General features: G+C 37.6%; 1 protein-coding gene across 1 annotated transcript in view; it reads right to left on the bottom strand.

The window, feature by feature from the left end:
- Positions 1-23808, bottom strand: part of EFCAB3 (EF-hand calcium binding domain 3) — a 222160-nt gene that overhangs the window by 82778 nt on the left and 115574 nt on the right. Inside the window, exons 66-75 of the mRNA XM_032429885.1 lie at positions 23551-23655; positions 22593-22646; positions 22030-22134; positions 19623-19676; positions 19016-19120; positions 12061-12114; positions 11276-11380; positions 3200-3253; positions 2613-2717; positions 1100-1153 (exon numbers count right to left, since the gene is read on the bottom strand). Of these exons, the coding sequence (XP_032285776.1) occupies positions 1100-1153; positions 2613-2717; positions 3200-3253; positions 11276-11380; positions 12061-12114; positions 19016-19120; positions 19623-19676; positions 22030-22134; positions 22593-22646; positions 23551-23655 (795 nt within the window). The remainder of the gene's footprint in view (positions 1-1099; positions 1154-2612; positions 2718-3199; positions 3254-11275; positions 11381-12060; positions 12115-19015; positions 19121-19622; positions 19677-22029; positions 22135-22592; positions 22647-23550; positions 23656-23808) is intronic.

Genomic DNA, 23808 nt, shown 5'->3' with positions numbered 1-23808 from the left:
CCATCCATCCTTTATACTTCTGCTAGAGCAGGGTTTCTAATTTGCAAAACTAATCACACAGACTCCTGCTTAAAATCCTGGAATGACTCCCCATTCTCTGCAGGATGAAATTCATACTACTTTACTAGGTGTTCAGGGCTCTCCGTGATTTGTCCCTTATATTATTTTCCTATTGCTGTAACAAATTACCAAAAACATGGTGGTGTAAAACAATACAGATTTTTTTCTCTTATAGTTCTGGAGGTCAGAAGCCCCAAATTAGTTTGACTGAGCTAAAGTCAAGGTGTTAGCTGGGCTGGTTCCTTTAGGAGACTCTCAGGAGGAATCTGTTCCCTTGCCTATTTTATTTCTAGAGGCTACTTACACTCCTTAACTTACTCCCCTTCTTCTATCTTCAAAGCCAGCAGTGTAGCATCTTGCTTCTGTTGTCACATTGCCCTCTACTCTTTCTGTCATCAACTATCACCTTGCTTCCCTCTTCTAAGGACACTTGTGATTATATTTAGCACTCAACTGGATAATCAAGGAGAACGTCCCCATCTCAGGATCCGTAATCACATCTCCATGATCCCTTTGGCTATATCAGGTAACATTCACAAGTTCTGGGGATTAGGACCTGGATATCTTTGGGAGCCATTACTCGGCCTACCACATCCCACTTCTTACTCTCTAAATTTATTCCTAGCCAAACTCCTGACAGCATTTATGCTTTAGCTACCCCAGATTTTTTCTAGTTCCGTAAAGCATCATACAGTTTCTCATTTTGGTGCCTTTTATTATTATTTTTTCTCTATCAGGAATGCCCATCCTACTCTTTCTGGCAAAACTGACTTATAGTTTAAGGATCAGCTCATGTGTTGCCCATTCTATTAAAGCATTTCCCAATTTCTCTTCCTCAGGTGCAAGTGACCATTCTGCCCCTGCTTTACTTTGTATAGGTTTTTGACATAGCACTGATAACATTTTATTGCTTTTATTTATATGTATTTATATGTTTTTTCTTGCCCCAGCTAAATAAGCTCATGGAAGGTTGGTTTTTGTTGATTCACACTTGGTATTTATAGATGTTGAATAATGAGGTAATAAAGATCTAACCCACCTGTAAAAAGATTTCCTTCATCCATTACCACATTCACTTCAATCTTCCCCTCATCTGTAAGAGAAGACAGAATTTTATGCATAAAAAATAATAGAAATAGAAGACACAAAAGTCATACCCTGAAGTACAACACAAAATTCAGCAAATTTTAATGATTTGCTCTAGAATTTTATCCTATTTTCTTATCAAATGGAAAATGTGGAAAGACAAAGCTCTGATTATAAAAAAAGATACTTAATTTCACACTTCTAACCTCAGTTTTTATTTTATTAAGATAAGCTCCACATAGTAGAGTGCTGGGCTGATATTTAAAAAGTAGCCCTCTCTGTTTTCAGATAAGGAAGAACTCCATTTTATTTATTATGAGGCTGACAAGCATCTTAAAAGAGGCAAATGCTCCAACAGGAAAGATCTGACTTAGAGCATTAATAATGCCTATTCCTGTTCTGGAATGACAGGTGACACTTAGCTGTGTTCTTCTACTACCCACACTCATTATATATTTAAAAAGCTTTGATCAATTTAATTGAACTTTAATAATTTTTTTTAAATTTTGTATTTTTTAGATCTTTATTTTGTATTTTCCTCTTAAATGGGGGAATTTTGTAGGAACAACCTGATAGATTGTTAGTGCCTCACAGGAAAATGTCTCATCCATTCTCATGTATTTCAATTGGTCCCACAGAAGACTTATGATAGTCTGAAACAGGTCTTTAATGCTATTTCCAGTTGGCTCGTTGACCTGAAAAGTAGTACTTAGGGAGATGGCTGATACTTCCACAACCAAAATCACTGTTGTGGCATTCCAGTAAACTTTCAAGATACCTGGGAAATGTGATAACAAAAAATATATACATCCTGGGGTGTCTGGGTGTAAGTAAGCATTTGCAAGAATAGGTTCCATGTGCACTGTATAGGTAGCCTGCTGGAGTTTCTGGGGGTTGTCCCAGCTTTTTTTTTTTTTTTTTTTTTAATTTTAATTCCAGTATAGTTAACATACAGTGTTATATTAGTTTCAGGTGTACAATATAGTGATTCAACAATTCTATACATTAGCCAGTGCTCATCACAACAAGTGCACTCCTTAATCCCCATGGAATGCCCTTTTTTTTTTTTTTACTGGAGAATTTCTTTGTATCTTCTGACAAGTTTTTCTCCAATTCCCTACCTGGCCAACTTAGCTTTTCCCTCCTTTAGGATCTTACTAAGTGCATTTTTAGTATTATAGCATAACCACAAAGTGTTATGATGACCTGTCAGCATATAAGCCTCCTTACCAGACTGTGAACTCCTAGAGGACAGAGAACCTGTCATCCTCATTTTTATATTTCTAATAGCTATGTATATTAGGCACTCAATAAAGTCCACTGCAGGAATTGATGAGTTCTTGAGAACTGGGCCGTTATCTTTCTGTTTTTTAATGTTTCTGCACACTCTAAATATATGTACATATGTATATATGTACAGAAATTCTCATATACGAAGGCAAAGTTTCACTGTAGGAGCAGCTTACCATCAGCAGCCAGGTTGCTAAGCAGGTCAAGGTATTCTTCTTTTTCCAGGTTAAAGCCCATATTTTTCATGAAAGGTCCTAACTTATTAACATTAAGCTCCACTCCTTAGGGAAAAAAAGGAAGGGAGTGAGAAAAGCAAACGATAATGATAAAGTAAAAAATGCTAGACACGTCTGTGCATTAATTAGAGGGAGTACAATCAAAGAAACAATAAGTTTTTTTAAATGAAAAGAGTTATCATGGGAATGAAGAACAGAACCTGCTCCTCATTTTTGTCGAGAGGATTTGACTATAGCTCTCATGAGACATTTATAAGGAGAAAATGAAAGGATTAGGCAAGTCTGGTGAATTCTGGTAACACACTGCCTTTATAATTCTACTCCGAAAATAGAACTTGAAATGAAATGATAGACAAAAATAATTCCTTTGAAGGTAGTTATGTTAAAAGTAGTACATGATGAGACAAGAATACTTAATAAATAAACAGGTTAGGTTGACAAATTTGTCATCACCAAAAATAAATGTGTCTTTTAAAATGTAAATGCAAAACATAAGGAGTCTCAGTTTTACCTGATTGCTCACTTACCTTTGAGAGACCTTACGCCATCCAGCAGTCTATGCTTATACAATTTTCCAGCAGCTGTAGGATAGGGCACAATACAGTAATTGGTTAGGGGACCTGTTGTAATAATTCAAAACCTAGCAATTTCAGAAAGGACAATTCTTAAAATTTTACTCATTTTTTTTCCTGTTTATATCCCAACTTAAGAGTTAAACCAATGGCAGAAAGCTCTCCAGATAGTAAATCTACTCACTTTTTTATTTGACAGTTGAAACAATTATTGATGGTGTCTTGCCATACTTTTTTCATATCTCTCTTTTCATCTAACTCTCATTTTCTACTCTTTTGCATAAGATCACACATATTAATGCTCCCAAGGATAACTGTACATATAGTGGGACTCATGAGTGAAGAGATAGATGATTTTTGAGCTAAACGGCCTGACAACCATAATAGGACATCTTTGAATATTAGTACTGAACATTTCTACATGCTTTTCACATGATATCAAATGGATATTGTTTTAGATATTTTCATTGACAAGCCCATGAAAATAAATTCCACAAGGTAATCCCTTAGTGAGATCTCATCTGTTGCCATCACAGGCTTCATATTTTACAAAAATTCAAATATAGATTTCTATCCCTATGTAGACGATGCACTAGCATGAATTCCTGGCTCCTTCCCCAGAAATCAACCCTGAAGAAACTGAAGTCTGAGTAGAAACCTGGGTTCCAGGAATGAAGTGAAAAGCCACAGCGACACCAGTGGGCGATGGAAAGCTGTCCCAGTGTGAGTGTATGTCCTGACAGCCTAGAGTGGAGGGCTTATTAGCAGTGCGGTGAAAGGACCAATTGGGGAAATATTAAAAAAAACTTCTGCCCTCACCTCTCTGTACTATGACTCTGAGATTACCATTGCCCACCCCTTTTTTCCCTACAGAAAGTAGCAGCAAAAGCCTAGACCACTAGTGCAAGTGGAAGGTGATTATCAGGGCAGCATATAAACCCTTCTGGAGAGAGGACTGGATGTAAACAGGTGAAGACTGACAAGCTGCCTCAGGTATTTTTTTTTTAAGATTTTATTTATTTATTTATTAGTGAGAGAGAGAGAAACAGCATGAGAGGGGAGAGGGTCAGAGGGAGAAGCAGGCTCCCCGCTGAGCTGGGAGCCTGATGTGGGACTCGATCCCAGGACTCTGGGATCATGACCTGAGCCGAAGGCAGATGCTTAACCAACTGAGCCACCCAGGCGCCCCTGCCTCAGGTATTTTATCCTCCATCTCTCAATCTTTAGAGCTGTTGGATTACAATCTATATTATAGGTTGCCTTCTTCCAACCCTACTTCTCTCTGAGTTTAAAGGTGAAACTCTGACCAGAGGTGGTGCCTGGAACAGTTTCAAATCAGGAAAATGATCAACAGTATTTGGGTCTCTCTGCCCTGGGGCTCATCACCTCCCTTCTTCTTAAGCCCAACAGGCTGGTGTGGAGTGGAGACTGACTTTACACCTTTACCTAAAGCACATTTCCAAACACAGTAATGATGCTGCAAGAGAACAAAGGCTCATAGGACTAAAGTAACTAGTCACCTGAGGAATACAACTACTTCAAATACAAATAACAAACAAATAAACTGAATAACATATGCTTTTTGAATAAGAATTATTGGAATAAAAGGGCCAGAAATTTAAAATAAGCATGATACAGGGGCACCCGGGTAGCTCAGTTGGTTAAGCCTCTGGACTCTTGATGTCCGCTTAGTTTATGATCTCAGGGTTGTGGAATCAAATCCTGTGTTGGGCTCCCCACTGAGTGGGGAGTCTGCTTGAGATTCTCTCCCTCTCCATCTGTCCCTCCCCCTGCTCCCACTCTCTTTCTCTCAAATAATGTTCCCTAGCCACTGGACCTAGTGTCATTTTGCTAATTAGTTTGTGGCTATTCTGTAGTTCTTTCGTCCCTTTTTTCCTCTGTTGCTGGCTTCCTTTGTGAACTGATGATTTTCTGTTAGTGATATAGTTTGACTCCCTTCTTTTTAAGTCTATTTTAAGCAGCTAACAGCTTAACTTCAATTGCATACAAAAATTCTACCTGTTTAATCCCTCCTCACATTTTATGTTTTTGATGGCACAATTTGCATTTTTTATATTGTGTATCCATTAACAAAGTATTGTAGCTATAGCTATTTTAAATACTTTTGTCCTTTAACCTTTATACTAGAGTTAAGTGGTTAACACATGACAATGTTACACATTAGAGGATTCTATTCTATGTACTTACTTTTACCAGTGTGCTGTACACTTTCGTATGTTTTCATGTTACTCATTAGGACTCCTTGAGGCATTTCTTGTAAGGCATGCCAAGTGATAATAAACTTCCTCAGCTCTTGTCTGGAAATATCTCTTCTTCATTGCTGACGGACAATTTTGCTGGACTTTAATGTATTTTTGGTTGACAGGTTTTTCTTTTAGCACTTTAAATACATTATCTCACTCTCTCCTGGCCTGTAAGGTCTCTGCTCAGAAATTTGCTGATATCCTAATGGAGGTTCCTTGGTAAGTGACAAGCTTCTTTTCTTATTGCTTTCAAGATTCTCTCTTCATCTTTGATTTTTGATAGCTTTATTATATTATGTCTTAGCAAAGGTCTCTTTGGGTTGAATTTTTATTGAAAACTATGAGCTTCATGGACTTGGGTGTTCAAATCTCTCCCCAGATTTGGGGAGTTATTAGCCAGTTAAAAAGATAAGCTTTCTGTTCCTTTCTGCCTCTTTTCTCCTTCTGGTACTCTAATTATATGTAAATTATTTCTCTTAATGGTGTCCTATAAGTCCCATAGGCTTTCTTTATTCCTTTTCATTCTCCATCCTTTTTGCTCCTCTAATTGGATAATTTCAAATGATCTTTCTTCAGGTTCACTGATTCTTTCTTCTGCTTGGTTCAGCTGGGTTTTTAAGCTCTTTATTGAATTCTTCAGGTCAGTAATTGTATTTTTCAGCTCCAAAGTTTGTTTAATTCATTTTTACATTTTCCATCTCTTTGTCGAACTTCTCATTTTGTTCTTGTATTGTTTTCATTATTTAAATTGTTTTTCTGAGTTCTCTTATATCTGAGAACCTTTAGAACAATTATTTTGAATTATTTGTTAGGCAATTTGTGTATCTCCATTTCTTTGGGGTCAGTTACTGGAAGTTTACTGTGTTCCTTTTGTGGTGTCATGTTTCCCTAATTCTTCATGATCCCTGCAGGTTTATGTGTGTGTCTGTGCATGTAAAGAAGCAGTCTCCTCTTCCAGACTTTATGGACTATTTTTGGTAAGAAAAGACCTTCACTTGTCTATAAGGATACACTGGAGTTGTGACTCTAGGTCTAGTGGTGTGTGGTGCCAAGAGTGGGGATGTGTGGTGGTTCCAGGTCTGGGGGTATGTGGTGTCTTGTCTGCTCATGTTTCTGGGGTCCACGACATCAAAAACTGCATGTTCCTTGGTGAGAGCTGTGAGAGATCCACAGTGGCTTCAAGGGCTTTTGGGGTCCTTGGCAGCACCCACAGGTCCAGTGGTTAGGGAACAGGGAAGGTGGTAGTGGTGGCTGGAGCCAGTGGTTTGCACATGCTCAGCTGTGGGGGCTGGCAGCAAGTGCATCTATAACAGCAGGGGCTGGCTGCAGATACACTCCTAGTGACGAGGGTGGCTGGCTTCTGTGAACACAAAAACCTGTGGAGTGAAAACTTCAGTGGCAAAATCTGCAGGAAGTCTGCAGCGGCTGTTTTGACAGTTGGTTTCTTCAGCAGTAAAAGCTGTTGGGATCCTCTGTGGAGCAGTCTGTTGGGGTCTGTAATGAGGTCCTCAGTGATGAAAACTGGGGGGTATTTTTAGTGTTTGCAAGGGCTGTTGAGGTTCTCAGCAGCAAAAACTGTGGACGTCATTTGCAGATGGGGTCATTTGCAGATGGGGTCATTTGCAGATGAGACCACCGGGAACTATGGTTGCTCTCACTATGTGGCTCATACTGGTATCCCCTTCCCTTTTTCCTTGTTCTTAGTCATCTCTAGATGTCTCACTTTTGCTGGTCACTGGGTGAAGTGAAACCTAAGCAGGTCCTTTGTGTAGTGCCCCAAAAGGTTGGGGAAGCTGGTCATGCAGCTCACTCTCCTTTTCTTGTGAGGGGAACTTTTTTGGGCTGGGGAGTTCCCTCTTGGCAGTGAGAAGTGCTGGTGTAAGGGGATGGGATGATGTAGGTAAAACAAAACTGTTCTTTTTACCCTTTTTTGTGGTTATTCTCAGGGTGTTTTTGTTTGTTTGTTTTTTTGCTCCACTGTGTTGCTTAAGGTTTTTTTTTTTTTTAATTAGCACATAGTGTTTTAATCACCTCTCTCCCCTACATTTATTTTTTTATTTTTTTACTTAAGGTTTTTAAGTGGATTCCTGAGCTCTCCCAGAGCTATTTTCATTTTTTAAAAAATATTTTATTTATTTATGTGAGAGAGAGAGCAGAGCAGAGACAGGGGCAGAGGGAGAGGAAGCAGACTTTCTGATGAGTGGGGAGACCGATGCGGGGCTCGATCCCAGGACTCTGGCATCATGACCTGAGCTGAAGGCAGACGCTTAACGGACTGAGCCACCCAGGCTCCCCTGTGGATAACTGTCTAACTGTTGATCTTTGTTGGGGGAAGGAGGCTAGGGTCTCCTACTCTGCCATCTTGGTGACATCTCTCCCCCCAGAGTAGTTTCTTAAGAAATGATATTTACATAGAAAATTTTTTTCTGAACCTTTTCTCAGAAAGTGTCTTATTTTGAAATATGAATTTTATTCTCACACTTGATTGATGTATTAGTGGGATATAGAATTCCAGGTTGGAAAAATTTTCTAATAATTTTGAAGGTATTATACAATTGTCTTTCATCTTCAGGAGTTGTGAAGTCTAGTACCATTCACATACCCCAAACTTTGTATGTGACCTGCTTCTTTCTCTTTGGAAACTTTTATAATCCCTTTATTTCTGGTGTTCTGATATTTCACAACATACTCTGGTGTGAGTCTTTTTCTACTCCTTGTGGTAAGTACTTGGTGAGCCCCTTCAATCTGGAGTCACATTCTTTCAGATTTGGAGACTTCTTAAAATATGATTTATTTTACAATTTCTTCCTCTATTTTCTTTGTTTTCTCTTTTTGGGAATTTTCCTATTATCAGTTGTTGGATTTCTAGGATTGATTTTATCATCTTTTTTCTCCTATTTTCCATCTCTTTTGTCTTTTTGTTCCAATATTCAAATTCATCTTCTAGCCCTTCCACCCAATGAATTTCTAAATTTCTACTGCTTTTTTCCCAAAGAGCTTTAAAAAAAATTTTTTTTTAAGTTCTCCTTTTCCACAATGCCTCTTATCTTGTTGCATAGCCCCCTTTTCTTGTTTCATAACTAGGGATTTTCTCATCTTTCTGAAGATATTAGTTAAAATTGTTTTGAATTATTTTTCTGCTTTTTCCTTTGACTACAGTATTCCCTGCTTATCTGCAGTTTTGCTTTCCCTGGTTTCAGTTACCTGTGTCAACTGCGTTCTGGAAGCTGATGACCTTCCTTCCGATGTATCATCAGAAGGTCAATAGTAGCCTAATGCTACATCACAATGCCTACATAATTCATCTCACCTCATCTCATCACGTAGGCATTTTATCATCTCACATCATCACAAGAAGAAGGGTGAGTAAAGTACAATAAGATACTGAGAGAGACAGAGAAAGAGTTCACATGCATGTAACTTTTATTATAGTATATTATTATAATTGTTTTATTTTATTATTAGTTATTATTGTTAATCTCCTACTGTGCCTAATTTATACATTAAACTTTATCATAGGTATGTATGTATAAGGAAAAACATAGAGTTTGGTATTATCCATGGTTTCAGGCATCCACTGGGGGTTTTGGAACATTTCCCCCAAGCATAGAGGGGGATTACTGTATTTCCTCCAAGTTCCTTCTTTGCTGTCTTGTCTGTCTTTCATGTAACAGACTTTTATTATACGTCATATGATTCTTGATTATTTATGTTTAAGGCCGAGGTGTTTTTGTTTTAGTAGCACAAATGTCTTTTCATTGCAGGCTGGAGACGTCAGTATCCGAATAAAGGATATTGGAATTCACTGCCAGCATCTAGGGAGGCCAGTGGGAGAAGATGACTTGGAGGATTTCACCATGCATTATGTTGACTTTCACTTAATCTCCCTGTTTCAGTAGAAAATTCACTCCCAACCTTGGCTGTGTCTGATGTCCCAGAATCTTTCTAGTTTAACCTCTCCGGAGAGTAAATCTCTATGTGGCATGGATAAGAAATACTTGCTTAGCTGTGGAGTGAGGAAGGGGATCCGTAGATCACATTGCTCTTTTAAAGACTTTCTACTTACTCAGCCATCAGAAAGGATGAATACCCAACTTTTACATCAACATGGATGGGACTGGAGGAGATTATGCTAAGTGAAATAAGTCAAGCAGAGAAAGTCAATTATCATATGGTTTCACTCATTGGTGGAACATAAGGAATAGCATGGAGGACATTAGGAGAAGGAAGGGAAAAATGAAGGGGGGGAAATTGGAGGGAGAGATGAACCATGAGAGGCTATGGACTCTGAGAAACAAACTGAGGGTTTTAGAGGGAGAGGGGTGGGGGGATGGGTTAGCCCCGTGATGGGTATTAAGGACGGCACGTACTGCATGGAGCACTGGGTGTTATACGAAAACAATGAATCATGGATCACTACATCAAAACCTAATGATGTATTATATGGTGACTGACATAACATAATAAAATAAAATTAAAAAAAAATAAAGACTTTCTACCAATTCTTCTACTTTCAGCTGTACTCACATTCCTGACTTTGGAGGTAACTGGTGCCTCCATTTCCTGAGCCTTTTATAGTTTTGTGACACAAAGTGGCTGCCTTCTTCTTCTTCTTCTTTTTTTTTAAAGATTTTATTTTTAAGTAATCTCTACACCCAACATGGGGTTCAAACTCACAACCTGAGATCAAAAGTCAAATGCTCTACTGACTGAGCCACCGAGTGCCCTTGAAGTGGCCTTCTTGTTTGCTTCCCCTTTCAGGCTCAGTTTTCACCATTTATGTTCTTTCATCCACCTTCTGGTTTTTGAAATTTAACTGACACCTCTTATCTGCTATAATGTTCTCTACTCTTCTCTTAGTCTTTGTGGATTATGGCTTTTTAATTTCTTTTACATCTTTTTAGTATTTTAGGAAGTGGTAAAGATAAATGCAAATATTAAAAAAGTGCAGTGTTTATCCAGAAGCTCAAAATATGTATCTCTGTCTTATCTACTCAACTAGATTATGAACTTTTTAAGTGCAAAGACCGTTTTATTTTGAGCAGTAAGATTCTGGCATATATCTTCAAAGCTCCTGAAGCTAGAAAAATGACTTAAATATAGAAATTATTTAATAAAATTACTGGATTTTTGAAATAGAAAATCTAATAACTAATATCTTTATTTTATATTTTAAATATTTAAAAAATTTCTCATATTTCCATAGCCTTCATTTTGTTTATCCTCACCATCATCATAGATAGGCATTGTTATTATCCTATTTCACAGATAGATTATATCTGAATTATTGATCAGATTGAGTCAAGTTAATAAAGTATTTCTCCACATAATGTGAATGTGTAATCTGTATTAGATCAACATGAAATTATACATGGTTCCCCAAACTTGCCATGATCAGGTATGTCTCTTTGCCTTTTTCAGTGCTTTTATTTTTAGTTCTTGGCACCTCCTACCATCAAACTTTCCAGGCCTGTTTGAAGTAATAACCACTCTGTGAAGCCTTAGAGAATCCAGGTATAGTTGGTCAATATCTTCTTTGTACTTTCATAGCAGTATAGATATTCATTAATATTACAGCACATACATAGTGCATAGCATTTGTTTTTGTTTTGTATGTGCTGTCCATCTCTACACTGAGTGCTTTTAGGACCTGGACTTTGTCTCATTCATCTTTGTAACTCAGAGCCTAGTATTATGTCTAGTATGATGGCAACCAATTAACTTTTACTGGGTGGATGAATACCTCACTGGCAAATTAAACACTCACCATCAAGTGGCAAACTTTTCATCAAGACAGTGTTCTCCTTCAGTTTGAGTCTTAACCCTATGTTTTTCAGAGTATTTTCCAGGTCTTCAGAGGTAACTTCTTCCCCTTAAAAAAGAAAATAATGGTAAAAGGTCAGATTTCAAACTTTAAATCATCATCATCATCGTATCAACTATTTTTGTGTAGCATCATTCTCAAATATAGGATAAAAAGCAATGGAAACATTAAGTGTTGTCTAATTACAGAAAATGAGAAAGGAGATTCAGAAATAGAACTTCTTTTTGGTAAAAGGGGGTTCATCAATGTTGGGAACAAGGTACAGGGTGCAGAAAGTTCAGTTTTTTAACAGCCCACTAAATTAACTGGTGTAAATAATTCTGCCAGCATGTAATATTTGCTTTATTGTTTTATTTTTGCCTAAATTATGAGTTTGTTCACATGGTCATATTACCTGTATGTGTAATTTGCCTTAGCATTTTGCTATTTGAACAGTAGAAAATAAAATTATATTACTGAAAAACTCCAAAGAACATAGGCGTTGTTATTTATGCATTACACTGTGGCCTTTTGAATAAGACGTAGGTAACAACTGAATATAATATTGACTAACACTTAATTTATAAGGTTGTTTCTTTAGTTATATATACATTACCAGTTAAAAGAGATATAATGACAGGATTAATATATCATGAATAGATAACAGAAAATACTTTAAAAATAACTTCTTTTGTTACATATTAAGAGATTATTTTTATTATGCCTTATCATAATTTCTTCTCACTCACCTAGAAGTTCATGCACTTCATCCAGAAGTTTATCCAGTTTAACTCTTCTCTCCTCTACAAGGCAAGACAAAATTTAGATGTAGTCCTGCTAGGGACTGAATTGTGTCCCCTCAAATTCATATTTTGAAGCCCTAACCTCTTTTTTTTTTTTTTAGAAGATTTTATTTATTCATTTGAGAGAGAGACAGAGCACACAAGGAGGGGGAGAGGCAGAGGGAGAAGCAGGCTCCCCGCTGAGCCAGCCAGGAGCCTGATGTGGGGCTCGATCCCAGGACCTGGAGATCATGACCTGAGCTGAAGGCAGAAGCCCAACCATCTGAGCCACCCAGGTGCCCCAGCCCTAACCTCTGATATGACTATTTGGGGATAAGGTCTTTAGGAGGTAATTAAGGTTGTGAGGTCATAAGGGTGAAACCCTAATCTGATAGGACTGTGACCTTAAAAGAAGAGGAAGATACCCCTTTCTCTCTGTCCCTCTGTATCTCCCCCTGTGTCTCTCCCTGTCTCTCTCCATCTTTTCTATTCCCTGCTATGTGAAGACACAGTGAGAAGACAGGCTCTGCAAGCATGGAAGAGAATCCCCATCAGAAACTGAATCAGCTGGTACCTTGATCTTGGATTTCCCTGTATCCAGAACTGTGAGAAAATAAATTTCTGTTGTGTAAGTCACAGACTATGGTATTTTGTTATGGTAGCCTGAGTGGACTAATACAGGTCCCCATTACATAAAATTCTTAAACTGTGGAGTAAAGTATAAGGATTTACCAGTTGCCCAAAGTTCCCCCCCCATTAGATTATTTTATTTTCTCACTATATAAGCACAAGGTTGAAAAAAAAATCTAAATATGGTAGATACATCTACTCTATTCATTCAACTTTTTCTTTTTGTGTTCCTCATTCATCAGAATGGAAGAAGAGAATTTATTTTCATTTTTTTGTTTTTTAAATATCAGCTTTATTATCTTCTTCTTCTTCTTTTAACAGATAATGTATTATTTGTTCCAGAGGTACAGGTCTGTGATTCAACAGTCTTACACAATTCACAGCTCTCACCATAGCACATACCCTCCCCAATGTCTATCACCCAGCCACCCCATCCCTCCCACCCCCCACCACTCCAGCAACCCTCAGTTTGTTTCCTGAGATTAAGAATTCCTCATACCAGTGAGGTCATATGATAGATGTCTTTCTCTGATTGACTTATTTCGCTCAGCATAATACCCTCCAGTTCCATCCACGTTGTTGCAAATGGCAAGAAGGGAAGGATGGGGGAGGGGAAGGATGAAGGGGGGGAGGGGAAGGATGAAGGGGGGAAGGATGGGAAGGGGCAAGGAGGGGAAGGATGAAGGGGGGTAAATCGGAGGGGGAGACGAACCATGAGAGACTATGGACTCTGAGAAACAAACTGAGGGTTCTAGAGGGGATGGGGGTGGGGGGATGGGTTAGCCTGGTGATGGGTATTAAAGAGGGTACATTCTGCATGGAGCACTGGGTGTTATACGCAAACAATGAATCATGGAACACTACATCAAAAACTAATGATGTAATGTATGGTGATTAACATAATAATAAAAAATAAAAATAAAAATAAATAAAAATAAAATGAAAAAAATATCAGCTTTATTGAGGTATAATTAGCCAATAAAATTGTAATATATTTAAAGTGTACATCATGATGATTTGATATACGTATACCTGAAAGGAATCCCCCATCTAGTTAACTAACACATCTATCATCTCACATATTTATCTTTTTGTGTGTGTGAGAACATTTAAATTTTCTACTCTCTTAGCAAATTTCAATTATATGATATAGTGTTATCAACCATGTTTTACATTAGGTCCTCTGACCTTACTCATCTTATAGCTGAGAGTTTGTGTCCTATTGCCATTTTGTTCATAATCGTTTTCTGGCTGTTTCATAATTCCTTTGATCCTTTCTTCTCTTGGTCTCTTCCTTTGTAATTTGATTATTTTCTTAGTGGTATGCTTAGATTCCATTCTCTTTATATTTTGTGTATCCACTATAGGTTTTTGCTTTGTGGTCACTATGAGGTTTATGTAAAACATATTTATAACAGTCTACTTTAAGCTTATAAGAACTTAATGCATACCAAAGGTATACATTTTTACTCTCTCCCCATTTTATAAAGTTTTTGTTCTCACAACTTAACATCTTTTACCTGTGTATCCACTAACAAATTAATGTAGTTATAGTTATTTTTAATACTTTTGTCTTTTAATATTCATACTAGATTAGTGATTTATCCCCTACTATTACATTAGAATATTCTGAAATTAACTGTATATTTACCTTTAGTAGTGGAATTTATATTTTCATATGTTTTCCTGTTACTAATTAGCATCCTTCTGTTCAAATTTGAAGCAGTTCAACACTTCTTTTTTTTTTTTTTTTAAGATTTTATTTATTTATTTGACAGAGACATAGTGAGAGAGGGAACACAAGCAGGGGACTGGTAGAGGGAGAAGCAGGCTTCCCGTGGAGCAGGGAGCCTGATTTGGGGCTCAATCCCAGGACCTTAGGATCATGACCTGAGCCGAAGGCAGACACTTAACGACTGATCCACTCAGGCACCCTCCTTTAACATTTCTTGCATGGCTACTCTAGTAGCCTCACTCCTGAAGGAGTGATGGACTCCTTCAGCTTCTGCTTGTCTGGAAAACTCTTTAAAAAAAAAAAAGATTTTATTTATTTATTTATTTTTTTTTTAAAGATTTTATTTATTTATTCATGAGAGACAGAGAGAGAGAGAGAAGCAGAGGGAGAAGCAGGCTCCCAAGGAGCAGGGAGCCTGATGCGGGACTCAATCCCAGGACCCTGGGATCATGACCTGAGCCAAAGGCAGACGCTTAACCGTCTGAGCCACCCAGGTGCCCATATTTATTTATTTATTCCTTTATGAGAGAGAGAGAGAAAGAGAGAGAGTGAGCTGGGGAGGAGCAGAGGGAGAGGGACAAACAGAGTCCACACTGAGAAGCCTGACATGGGGCTCGATCTCACAACCCTGAGATCATGACCTGAGCCAAAATCGAGTCAGGGGCTTAACTGACTTAGCCGCCCAGGCACCCCTGGAAAACTCTTTATCTCTCTTTCAATTCTGAAGGACAACTTTGCCAAGTAGAGTATCCTTGGTTGGCAGTTTTTTTCTTCTCACACTTTGAATATAAAATGCCACCCCTCTCTGGCTTGCAAAATTTCTCCTGAAAAATCTGCTGATAGTCTTATGGGGGTTTCCTTGTATATAACACTTTTTTTTTCTTTCTACATTTAAGATTTCCTCCTTGCCTTTAACTTTTAACAATTTAATTTTAATGTATCTTAGTGTGGCTAGCTTTGTTTCATCTTATCTGGAACTTCCTGAATCTTCATGTCTGTTTCTTTCCTCATGTTAGGTAAGTTTTCCTGTTCTTTTCTCTCTCTCTTCTCCTTCTGGGAGATATTGTGAAGTGTGAATATTGGTTCATCTCCTGGTAGCCCATAAATCCCATAAGCTGTCTTCACTCTTTGTCATTCTTTTTCTTTTTGCTCCTCTGTTTGGATAAATTCCACTGCCTGTATTTGAGTTTGCTAATTCTTTCTTCCACTGATCTAGTCTGCTGTTGGACCCCTCTACTGAATTTTTTAGTTCAGTTATTTTATTCTTCAGCTCTGGGATTTCTGTTTGGTACTTTCTTATGTTTTCTATCTGTTGAAATTCTCACTTTGTTCATGCATTGTTCTCTTGACCTCAGTGAACATCATTTTTATGATCATTATTTTGAACTCTTTATCAGGTAAATCACTTATCTCCACTTCATTAAGGTCTGTTTCTGGAATTTATTCTTGTCCTTTTGTTTGGAACATATTCCTTTGCTTCTTCATTTTCCTTGACTCTCTTTACTGGTTTCTGTATCTTACACGAAAGAGCTACCTCTTTTATTCTTAAAAAAGCTTTTTTATTTTAAGTTTTTATTTGAATTCCAGTTAGTTAACATACAGTGTTATATTAGTTTCAGATGTACAATATAGTGATTCAGTACTTCCATACATCACCCTGTGCTCATCACAAGTGCCCTCCTTCATCCCCATCACCTATTTGACCCGTCCCCTCACTCCCCTCTCCTCTGGTGACCATCAGTTTGTTCTCTATAATAAGAGTCTGTTTCTTAATTTTTTTTCTCTCTCTCTCCCTTATTTTTTTCCCTTTACTGTTTGTTATGTTTCTTAAATTCCATATATGAGTGAAATCATGTGCTATTTGTTTTCTCTGAATTATTTCACTTACATAATACTCTCTAGCTCCATATATATATATTATATATATGTGTGTGTGTGTGTATATATATGTGTGTATATACATATGTGTATGTGTGTGTGTATATATATATATATCTTCTTTATCCATTCATCAATCAATGTCTTGTTAGACTGGTCTCATGTAGGAGATAAACCTTACTGTTCAGCTTAGCCTGAGCTCCTGGTTGTCTCAATCCTTTTTGATTAGCTAAACTGCCTTCTTTGTTTTCAGTGGCTACCAGTAGTTGAGGGTGTGCCAAGACTTGTCAGTGTTCCAAAATGGAGGAGCTCAGTCAACACCTAGATGTAGGCTGATTTTTTCATTTTTTAACTTGTCACATATTTGCTGGATGCCTACATATATGCCAGGCCCTATTTTCAGTGCTGGCAATACAAAGCAAACAACATGAAGTCTCTGCTTCTGTGGCAGCAATTACTAATGTCAAAGCAACCACTGGGTTATGAATAATTTCAGGCCAAACAATAGAGCATTGCATTAAAACAGAAATTTATTTAAAGTGCTTTTACTATCTCTCTCTGTTCCTTGGATCTCTTTGGTTTCTTTGGTTATATTTTTAAAACTCAGTTCTTGGTACCTTTACTGAGCAGAGGCAATAATATTTATTTTGAGACATTCAGCTAGATTGCCCTCTAGATAATTTAGGGTGGGGCCATATTCTAATTCCAACAGGAGTTTTATATAGTCTTGCTTGACTCATGTGTTACAGACAGAGTTATGAAAAAAGGGTTAGAATTAGAAAATAAATAGGAGACCACTTTTTTGACAAGCAGAAAGTCTTGATTTCAAGCATCATCAGATCATATTAGATAAGCTTAGGTAAACCAATACTTTTAGGATGCTTATCAAACTATTAATCAGTCTATAGAATCATTTCAAGATGCTAAAGATGTTAAGATGCTTAAGATACTAAGAGTTATATAGAGTGCTCTGATCAGATGCTGTTGCTAAAAATCATGCCAAAAAGTACTAATCCCATGGGGTGCCTGGGTGGCTCCGTCAGTTAAGTGTCTGCCTTCAGCTCAGGTCATGATCCCAGGGTCCTGGGATCGAGTCCCACATCAGGTTTCCTGCTCAGTGGGGAGTCTGCTTCTCCATCTCTGTCTACCCTTCTCCCCTGCTCTCATGCTCTCTCTCTCTCTCTTGCTCGCCTGCTCTCTCTCAAATAAATAAAATCTTTGAGTATTTAAAGGAAAAATAGTTACCTTATGATTCAAGTTACCTTATGATTCAAGTCTATGGGGCACCTGGCTGGCTCAGTCGGAAGAGCATGTGATTCTTGACCTCGGGGTTGTGAGTTTGAGCCCCCATGTTGAGTGTAGAGATTACTTAAATAAATAAAACTTAAAAAAAGATTCAGGGGCGCCTGGTTAGCTCAGTCGGTTGAATGTCTGCCTTCAGCTCAGGTCATGATCTCAGGGTCCTGGGATTGAACCCCTTGTGGGGCTCCCTGATCAGTAGGGAGTCTGCCTCTCCCTCTCCCTTTGCCCCTCCCCCCAATCGTGCATGCTCTCTCTCTCTCTCAAATAAATATATCAATCTTAAAAAAAGAAAAAAATCTTAAAAAAGTACTAATCCCACATAAATTTACTAATACATATTCTTCTTTGTATGATAAAGGTTAGCTATTTTTTTTAAGATTTTATTTATTTATTTGACACAGAGAGAAAGAGAGCACACAAGCGGGTTGGGGTGGGCAGAGGGAGAGGGAGAAGCAGGCTCTCTGCTGAGCAGGGAGCCCAGTGCAGGGCTCAATCCCAGGACCCTGGGATCATGACCTGAGCCTGAGGCAGACACTTAACCTACTGAGCCACCCAGGCACCCCAAAGGTTAGCTATTTCAACAAATTAACTGTAGTGGGGGTTGCTTATTTAAAATTAAGATTCATGGGGCGCCTGGGTGGCTCAGATGGTTAAGCATCTGCCTTCGGCTCAGGTCATGATCTCAGGGTCCTGGGATCGAGTCCCGCATCGGGCTCCCTGCTCCTTGGGAGCCTGCTTCTCCCTCTGCCTCTCTCTCTCTCTGTCTCTCATGAATAAATAAATAAAATCTTTAAAAAAAAATAAGTTATTAAAAAAATAAATAAATAAATAAAATTAAGATTCATGGGCTCTGCCTAAGACCTATTTGATCATAGTCTTGAGGGGGTGGGTAATGTCTGTGTAATTTAAAGCTTGATACCTTTGAATTTATTTAGTGTAATTGTTAGATATGTATTATATTTATTTTGCAAAAGTACAAATGACATTTAACAGTCTCCTGCACTCTTCCCCCCATTTCTTTTTGTTGCCCTCTGAAATCCTTTATAATTTTCTCTCTTACTCCTCAAAAAATATAATTTTCTCTCCCATCCCTCAAATGTAATTTTTTGTTTTGTTTTATTTTTTAATGTTTACTTGATCCCAACACTGACTGTCATTCCATTTTGGTATTCTCTGGCATAGGAAGTCTGTAAGCAGCAATATGAGCAATTACTGATATTTTATCTAAGATTAATATTGAGACAATATATCTCCATTCTTTAGGATTGGATCTCTATAAACTTCTGGTTTTTCCATGAAATTAATAGGTATGTTTGAGAGGTTTCCACAGGAAAACAAAAATTTCCTTACAGGGCACTGTGTACTTGAAATGCTCACCATCAATTGGCAAGTGAGTATACAGTTCCTCAATTTCTTCCTCCTCAAGTGAGAATCCCATGTTTTCAAGAGCATCATCTAGTCTACTGACATTAACTTTTCCTCCTTAAGAAAGAAAGAGATAAGAATAAAATAAATTTGTATTTGTGCCAGAGAGGGAAAAAATGTCTGGTCATATAAACTGACCAACAAACAGGAAGTAAGAAGCAATGTCACCATATAGGTCTTGGAATGATCAAAAGAATTAGTTAAGGATTAGAAGTAGAAAAATTCTCCCTGTCAGTTTTCCAGAAAATACTACTACAGCAATTTCTAGGGTGAGTTTACCCAGAAGAAAGAGAAGAGCAGGCAAGACAGGTGAGTTATAGGAAAGAGACAACCAATACACAAATTTCTTACTATTAAGTAAGACTTCAAATTTGCAACAATGACAAAATAGCATAGGCAATTTCCCCAAATGTGATTATATACAATTAAGAATGCCAGCTTATTAAAAAAAAGAGTAACATAATTAGCAATCTAATCACTGAGAAATAAGAGAGATTTTAGAAAAGTAAATGCAAAAGCTTGAAGATGTTTTCTCTTCCCCAGCATGCTGCTCACTCACCTCTGTATGTCTTCACTCCATCCATCAATCTATTCTTATACACCTTTCTATTATCTGTAACATAAGGGTCAATTTAGTTTACCAAGAAGTGGAAATTGAGAAAGAGAGTGATACTTATTTTTAGATTTTATAAGTTATTATTAGTTATAATCCAAAGGAAGCAAAGAAATGACTAAGATTCTCAAGGTAACTATTCATTCTCTGGCATCTGATGTACTATTGGTGGAACTCCAACACATTGAAACAGATTTTTTTCTTTTCTTCTTTTCTAAAATGTCCCTTCTACAACTGTTTTATCACCTTTTTCCTATCTTTGGCTTTAGACTGATTATAGATGCTGGTTCCAACATTTAAAAATGTTTATAACAGCAATACCCCAAAGAGAACACTATTCTCAAATTAAGATTTAAATGGTAAGGACAGAATATTTCATGTCAGAAGTGGCTCTTTCTACATTTATTTTTCTCTTAATTTTTAAACACTGAGTTATGATTGACACAAAGATTGTGAAGTTTAAGGTATATTGATTTGATACACTTATATTGTCATATGATTGCCATTGTATCATTAGCTAATACTTCTATCATGTCAAATAATTATTATTTGTTTTTGTGTTGGGAACAATTAAGATCTGGCTACTTAGCAACTTTAATGTTTACAATACGGTTTTGTTGTCTGTAATCACCATACTGTGTATCACATCTCCAGGACTCATTTATCTACTAGTAAGTATGTATGCATAAGAAACATCTCTCCATTCTTCTATTACTGCCCTTCCCCCTTCTGGCAACCATCAGTTAGTTCTCTGTATTTATAGGTCTGATTCTGTTTTTTGTTTAATCTTTTTTTTTTTAAATTCACATATGAGTGAAATCAAATGGTATTTGTCTTTCTCTGCCTGACTTATTTCACTTAGCATAATACCCTCTAAGTCCTTCCATGTTGTTGCAAATGGAAAGACCTCATTTTTTTTTAATGGCTGAGTAATAATCCATTGTGTATATATACCACATCTTCTTTATCCATCTTGGGCTATTTCCATATCTTGACTATTGTAAATAATGCTGCAGTAAACATAAGGGTGCACATATCTTTTTAAATTCATGTTTTTGTTTCTTTGGGTAAATACCCAGTGGTGGAATTATTGGATCATATGGTATTTCTACCTTTAATTTTTTGAGAAACCTCCATACTGTTTTCCACCATGGCTGCACCAATTTACATTCCCAATAGCGCACGAGGGTTCCTTTTTCTCCACATCCTTGTCAACACTTGTTATTTCTTGTCTTTTTGAGTCTAGCCACTGTGACAGGTGTAAGGTGATATCTCAGGGAAATGCAAATCAGAACCACAAGGAGATGTTACCTTACACTTGTCACAATGTCTTTGTGGCAAAATTTCAAGCTTTTATATTTTTTTCTGGTTCTTAGAATTCACCAGGTTGGCTCCTGAAAACTTTTGTTTTCCACTAGGTGGCGCTATAGCTTAAGTTTATGGTTTTCCCCCCTCCAGACTCTGGGTAGCTTGTTTTGTAAGCATGCTAACTGTAGCTCGCTCTAGAGGATGCACTTGTGACCCTTGCACAAGGAGCTAGCCGCAGAGTAGGGGGAGGTGTGGGTTTAGCATCTGAACATTGGGGATGCCTGACAAGTACAGGGAGATCCCAAGGTATGGTGCTCCCAGAGGCTCATGGGTCGGCTTCCTGCTGAGCGCAATCTCTTTAATGCCAATTGAAATTCATCTCTGCCTCTTTCCCTGTCAGAGAGCTCCCACCTTAGTGCTCTGGGTGCTGGTGGAGAGAAATGGGTTTTTCCAGCTGGTCCTGCTCTGCTGGGGTAGCCAAGCACTTACTCACTGCTTTCCTTTCCCCTGTGGGAGAGGTCACTGTGGTCTATGCATCCCTCCCTTGGGGGAGAGTGGTGCCGGGAAAGTTTCTCTTACTGCCTCCACTGTGGCCAAACTCCTATTTTTCTTTCTTTCTTTTTTCTCTGATGGTGGGCTGGAGTCCCCCTCCAGGAAGGCTGGACTTCTGCAAATTCTCATGCCTGGGTCAGCACTCACCCGATCTTTTCCTGACAGCAGTGAGAGAGGTGTAGGTGATTTTGCTGACTGTGTTGGTTCTGCAGCCCTGTATGGAGGTTGCCTGTCTTTTACCATTGGCACTTGTGAGCGAGGCTCCTCCCAGGTCCCTTGGAGTAAGGTGCTAGTTCCCAAAACACTCATACAGGCACTCTTGTTTGTGTGTGGGTGTCCAATTCATTGATTAAAAAAGGAACAACTTACATGCCATGTTGCTGATCTCATTCCCTTTAAAATTTTTAACAGCACTTTAAAGAGTTATACTTCCAGAATTTTATACAATAACTCAATATTCTCTGAAATCCACTGCAATGCCTGAAATGCTTACCATCCAATGGCAATATGTTCAGCAGATCCAGGCTTTCTTTCCTTGTTAATTCAATTCCTACATTTTCCAGATAAAGTTGTGTGTCACTGGCATTAATTTTACCACCTTTAAAAAGATGGGAAATATGATATGTGAATTTTCATATATAACAATCCGACTTTAAGATAATTGTAATAAAACAGCAGTATCTCAACTTGCTAGAGATGTAACTGCAGAAGACCAAGGACACAATGAAGCCTATCTAACTGCATCACAAGAGGAGGTTAAAAGATAACATGTTTCCCTTAAGCCTTGTCAAAAGAGTGCTTTTTTAATGCTCTAAAAAATATAGAGACAAGCCAACCAGCCTATAATAAAATACACTTCTTAAAAAAATGATACTTCTAAAACCACAGGTAATAAAAAGTCCATCTATATTCTTAAAAACAAATATGTCATCAGCATATTGGTAAAATAAGGCTTGTGTACAATTTTAGAATACTGGGATATACAATTAAAATATGGTATGTACATACAACAAAGGATCTTGATTTTACATCTTTTCATCATTACTTCTCACTCACCAGAAAATAAATTTGCTGTACCCATAAAGGAGCTCAGCGAAATCTTTCCATTATCTGAAATACAAACCATAAATCATATGTAAACAAAATATGTATTGCTATTGGGAATAGGATCTCTTTTTTTCCATGAAATTTTCTAAGTTGTCATTCCTTACATAGAGGAAATTTGTTGATTTAAACATTTTCTTTTATATCCAACCACATTATAGAATTCTAAAGAGGGTGTTTTAACAAACACTAAATTAGATCTTTAATTCTTTAATTCTTTTCCATTTGATCCTTTTCACTTAACAGATATCTCTTTGGTGCCATATTATTGGTCTAAAGTGAGATATCGGTGAGCCTCTATTTCAACCCAACATGACATTCATATTTGTTAAATGAGAATATGATCGCTTCTAGTTGTACATTACATACCAAACAATTCTAAACCTTTGCTACCCCCTCATTTGGTTTTGTCCATTTCTGACCTTTTCTGATATCTATTTCAATAAATCCTGTTGTTTTCCTCTGAAGTGCTGTTTTGCTTTTCCTAGCTAAATTTATTTATTTATTTTTTTAAAGATTTTATTTATTTATTTGAGAGAGAGAGAATGAGAGACAGAGAGCACTAGAGGGAGGAGGGTCAGAGGGAGAAGCAGACTCCCTGCCGAGCAGGGAGCCCGATGCGGGACTCGATCCTGGGACTCCAGGATCATGACCTGAGCCGAAGGCAGTCGCTTAACCAACTGAGCCACCCAGGCGCCCTCCTAGCTAAATTTAAATCTACCAGTGCCCTATTGGTCCTCTGACAATACTGGGAATGATAACCAGAAGTCATATTTCTCATCCTCGAGGATTAAAACTCTGTAAGTACTTCTAACTTTCTAAGTGAAACTGAATAAGAGTACTCAGATTTCATGAGAAGATTTCAAAGATTTTTCTGACAGGAAGTGTAAGTGGTAAATGAAATACTCACTGTCACTTTTCAGATGATTGCGTAGATCTTGGATTTCTTTCTTTTCAAGGTCATAGTTCAAGTTTTCCAGAATGGTTTCTATTTTACTCTCTAAAATTTTCCCACCTTAAGAAAGAAAGAGGAAATAAAAATGTGGAATTATGCCTAAAATTAAAAGAATTCTAGTTAAGTCTGTGCACCAAACCCTAATGGGAGGGAGAAAAGCAAAGTTGCAATGCAAATGTTCAAGGAAAACACAAAACTAAGGTGGCAGGGGGC

This window comes from Phoca vitulina, unplaced genomic scaffold (assembly GCF_004348235.1).
Source record: "Phoca vitulina isolate PV1807 unplaced genomic scaffold, GSC_HSeal_1.0 scaffold41, whole genome shotgun sequence".
NCBI lineage: Eukaryota > Metazoa > Chordata > Mammalia > Carnivora > Phocidae > Phoca > Phoca vitulina.
This window is presented reverse-complemented; position numbering and strand designations above follow the sequence as displayed.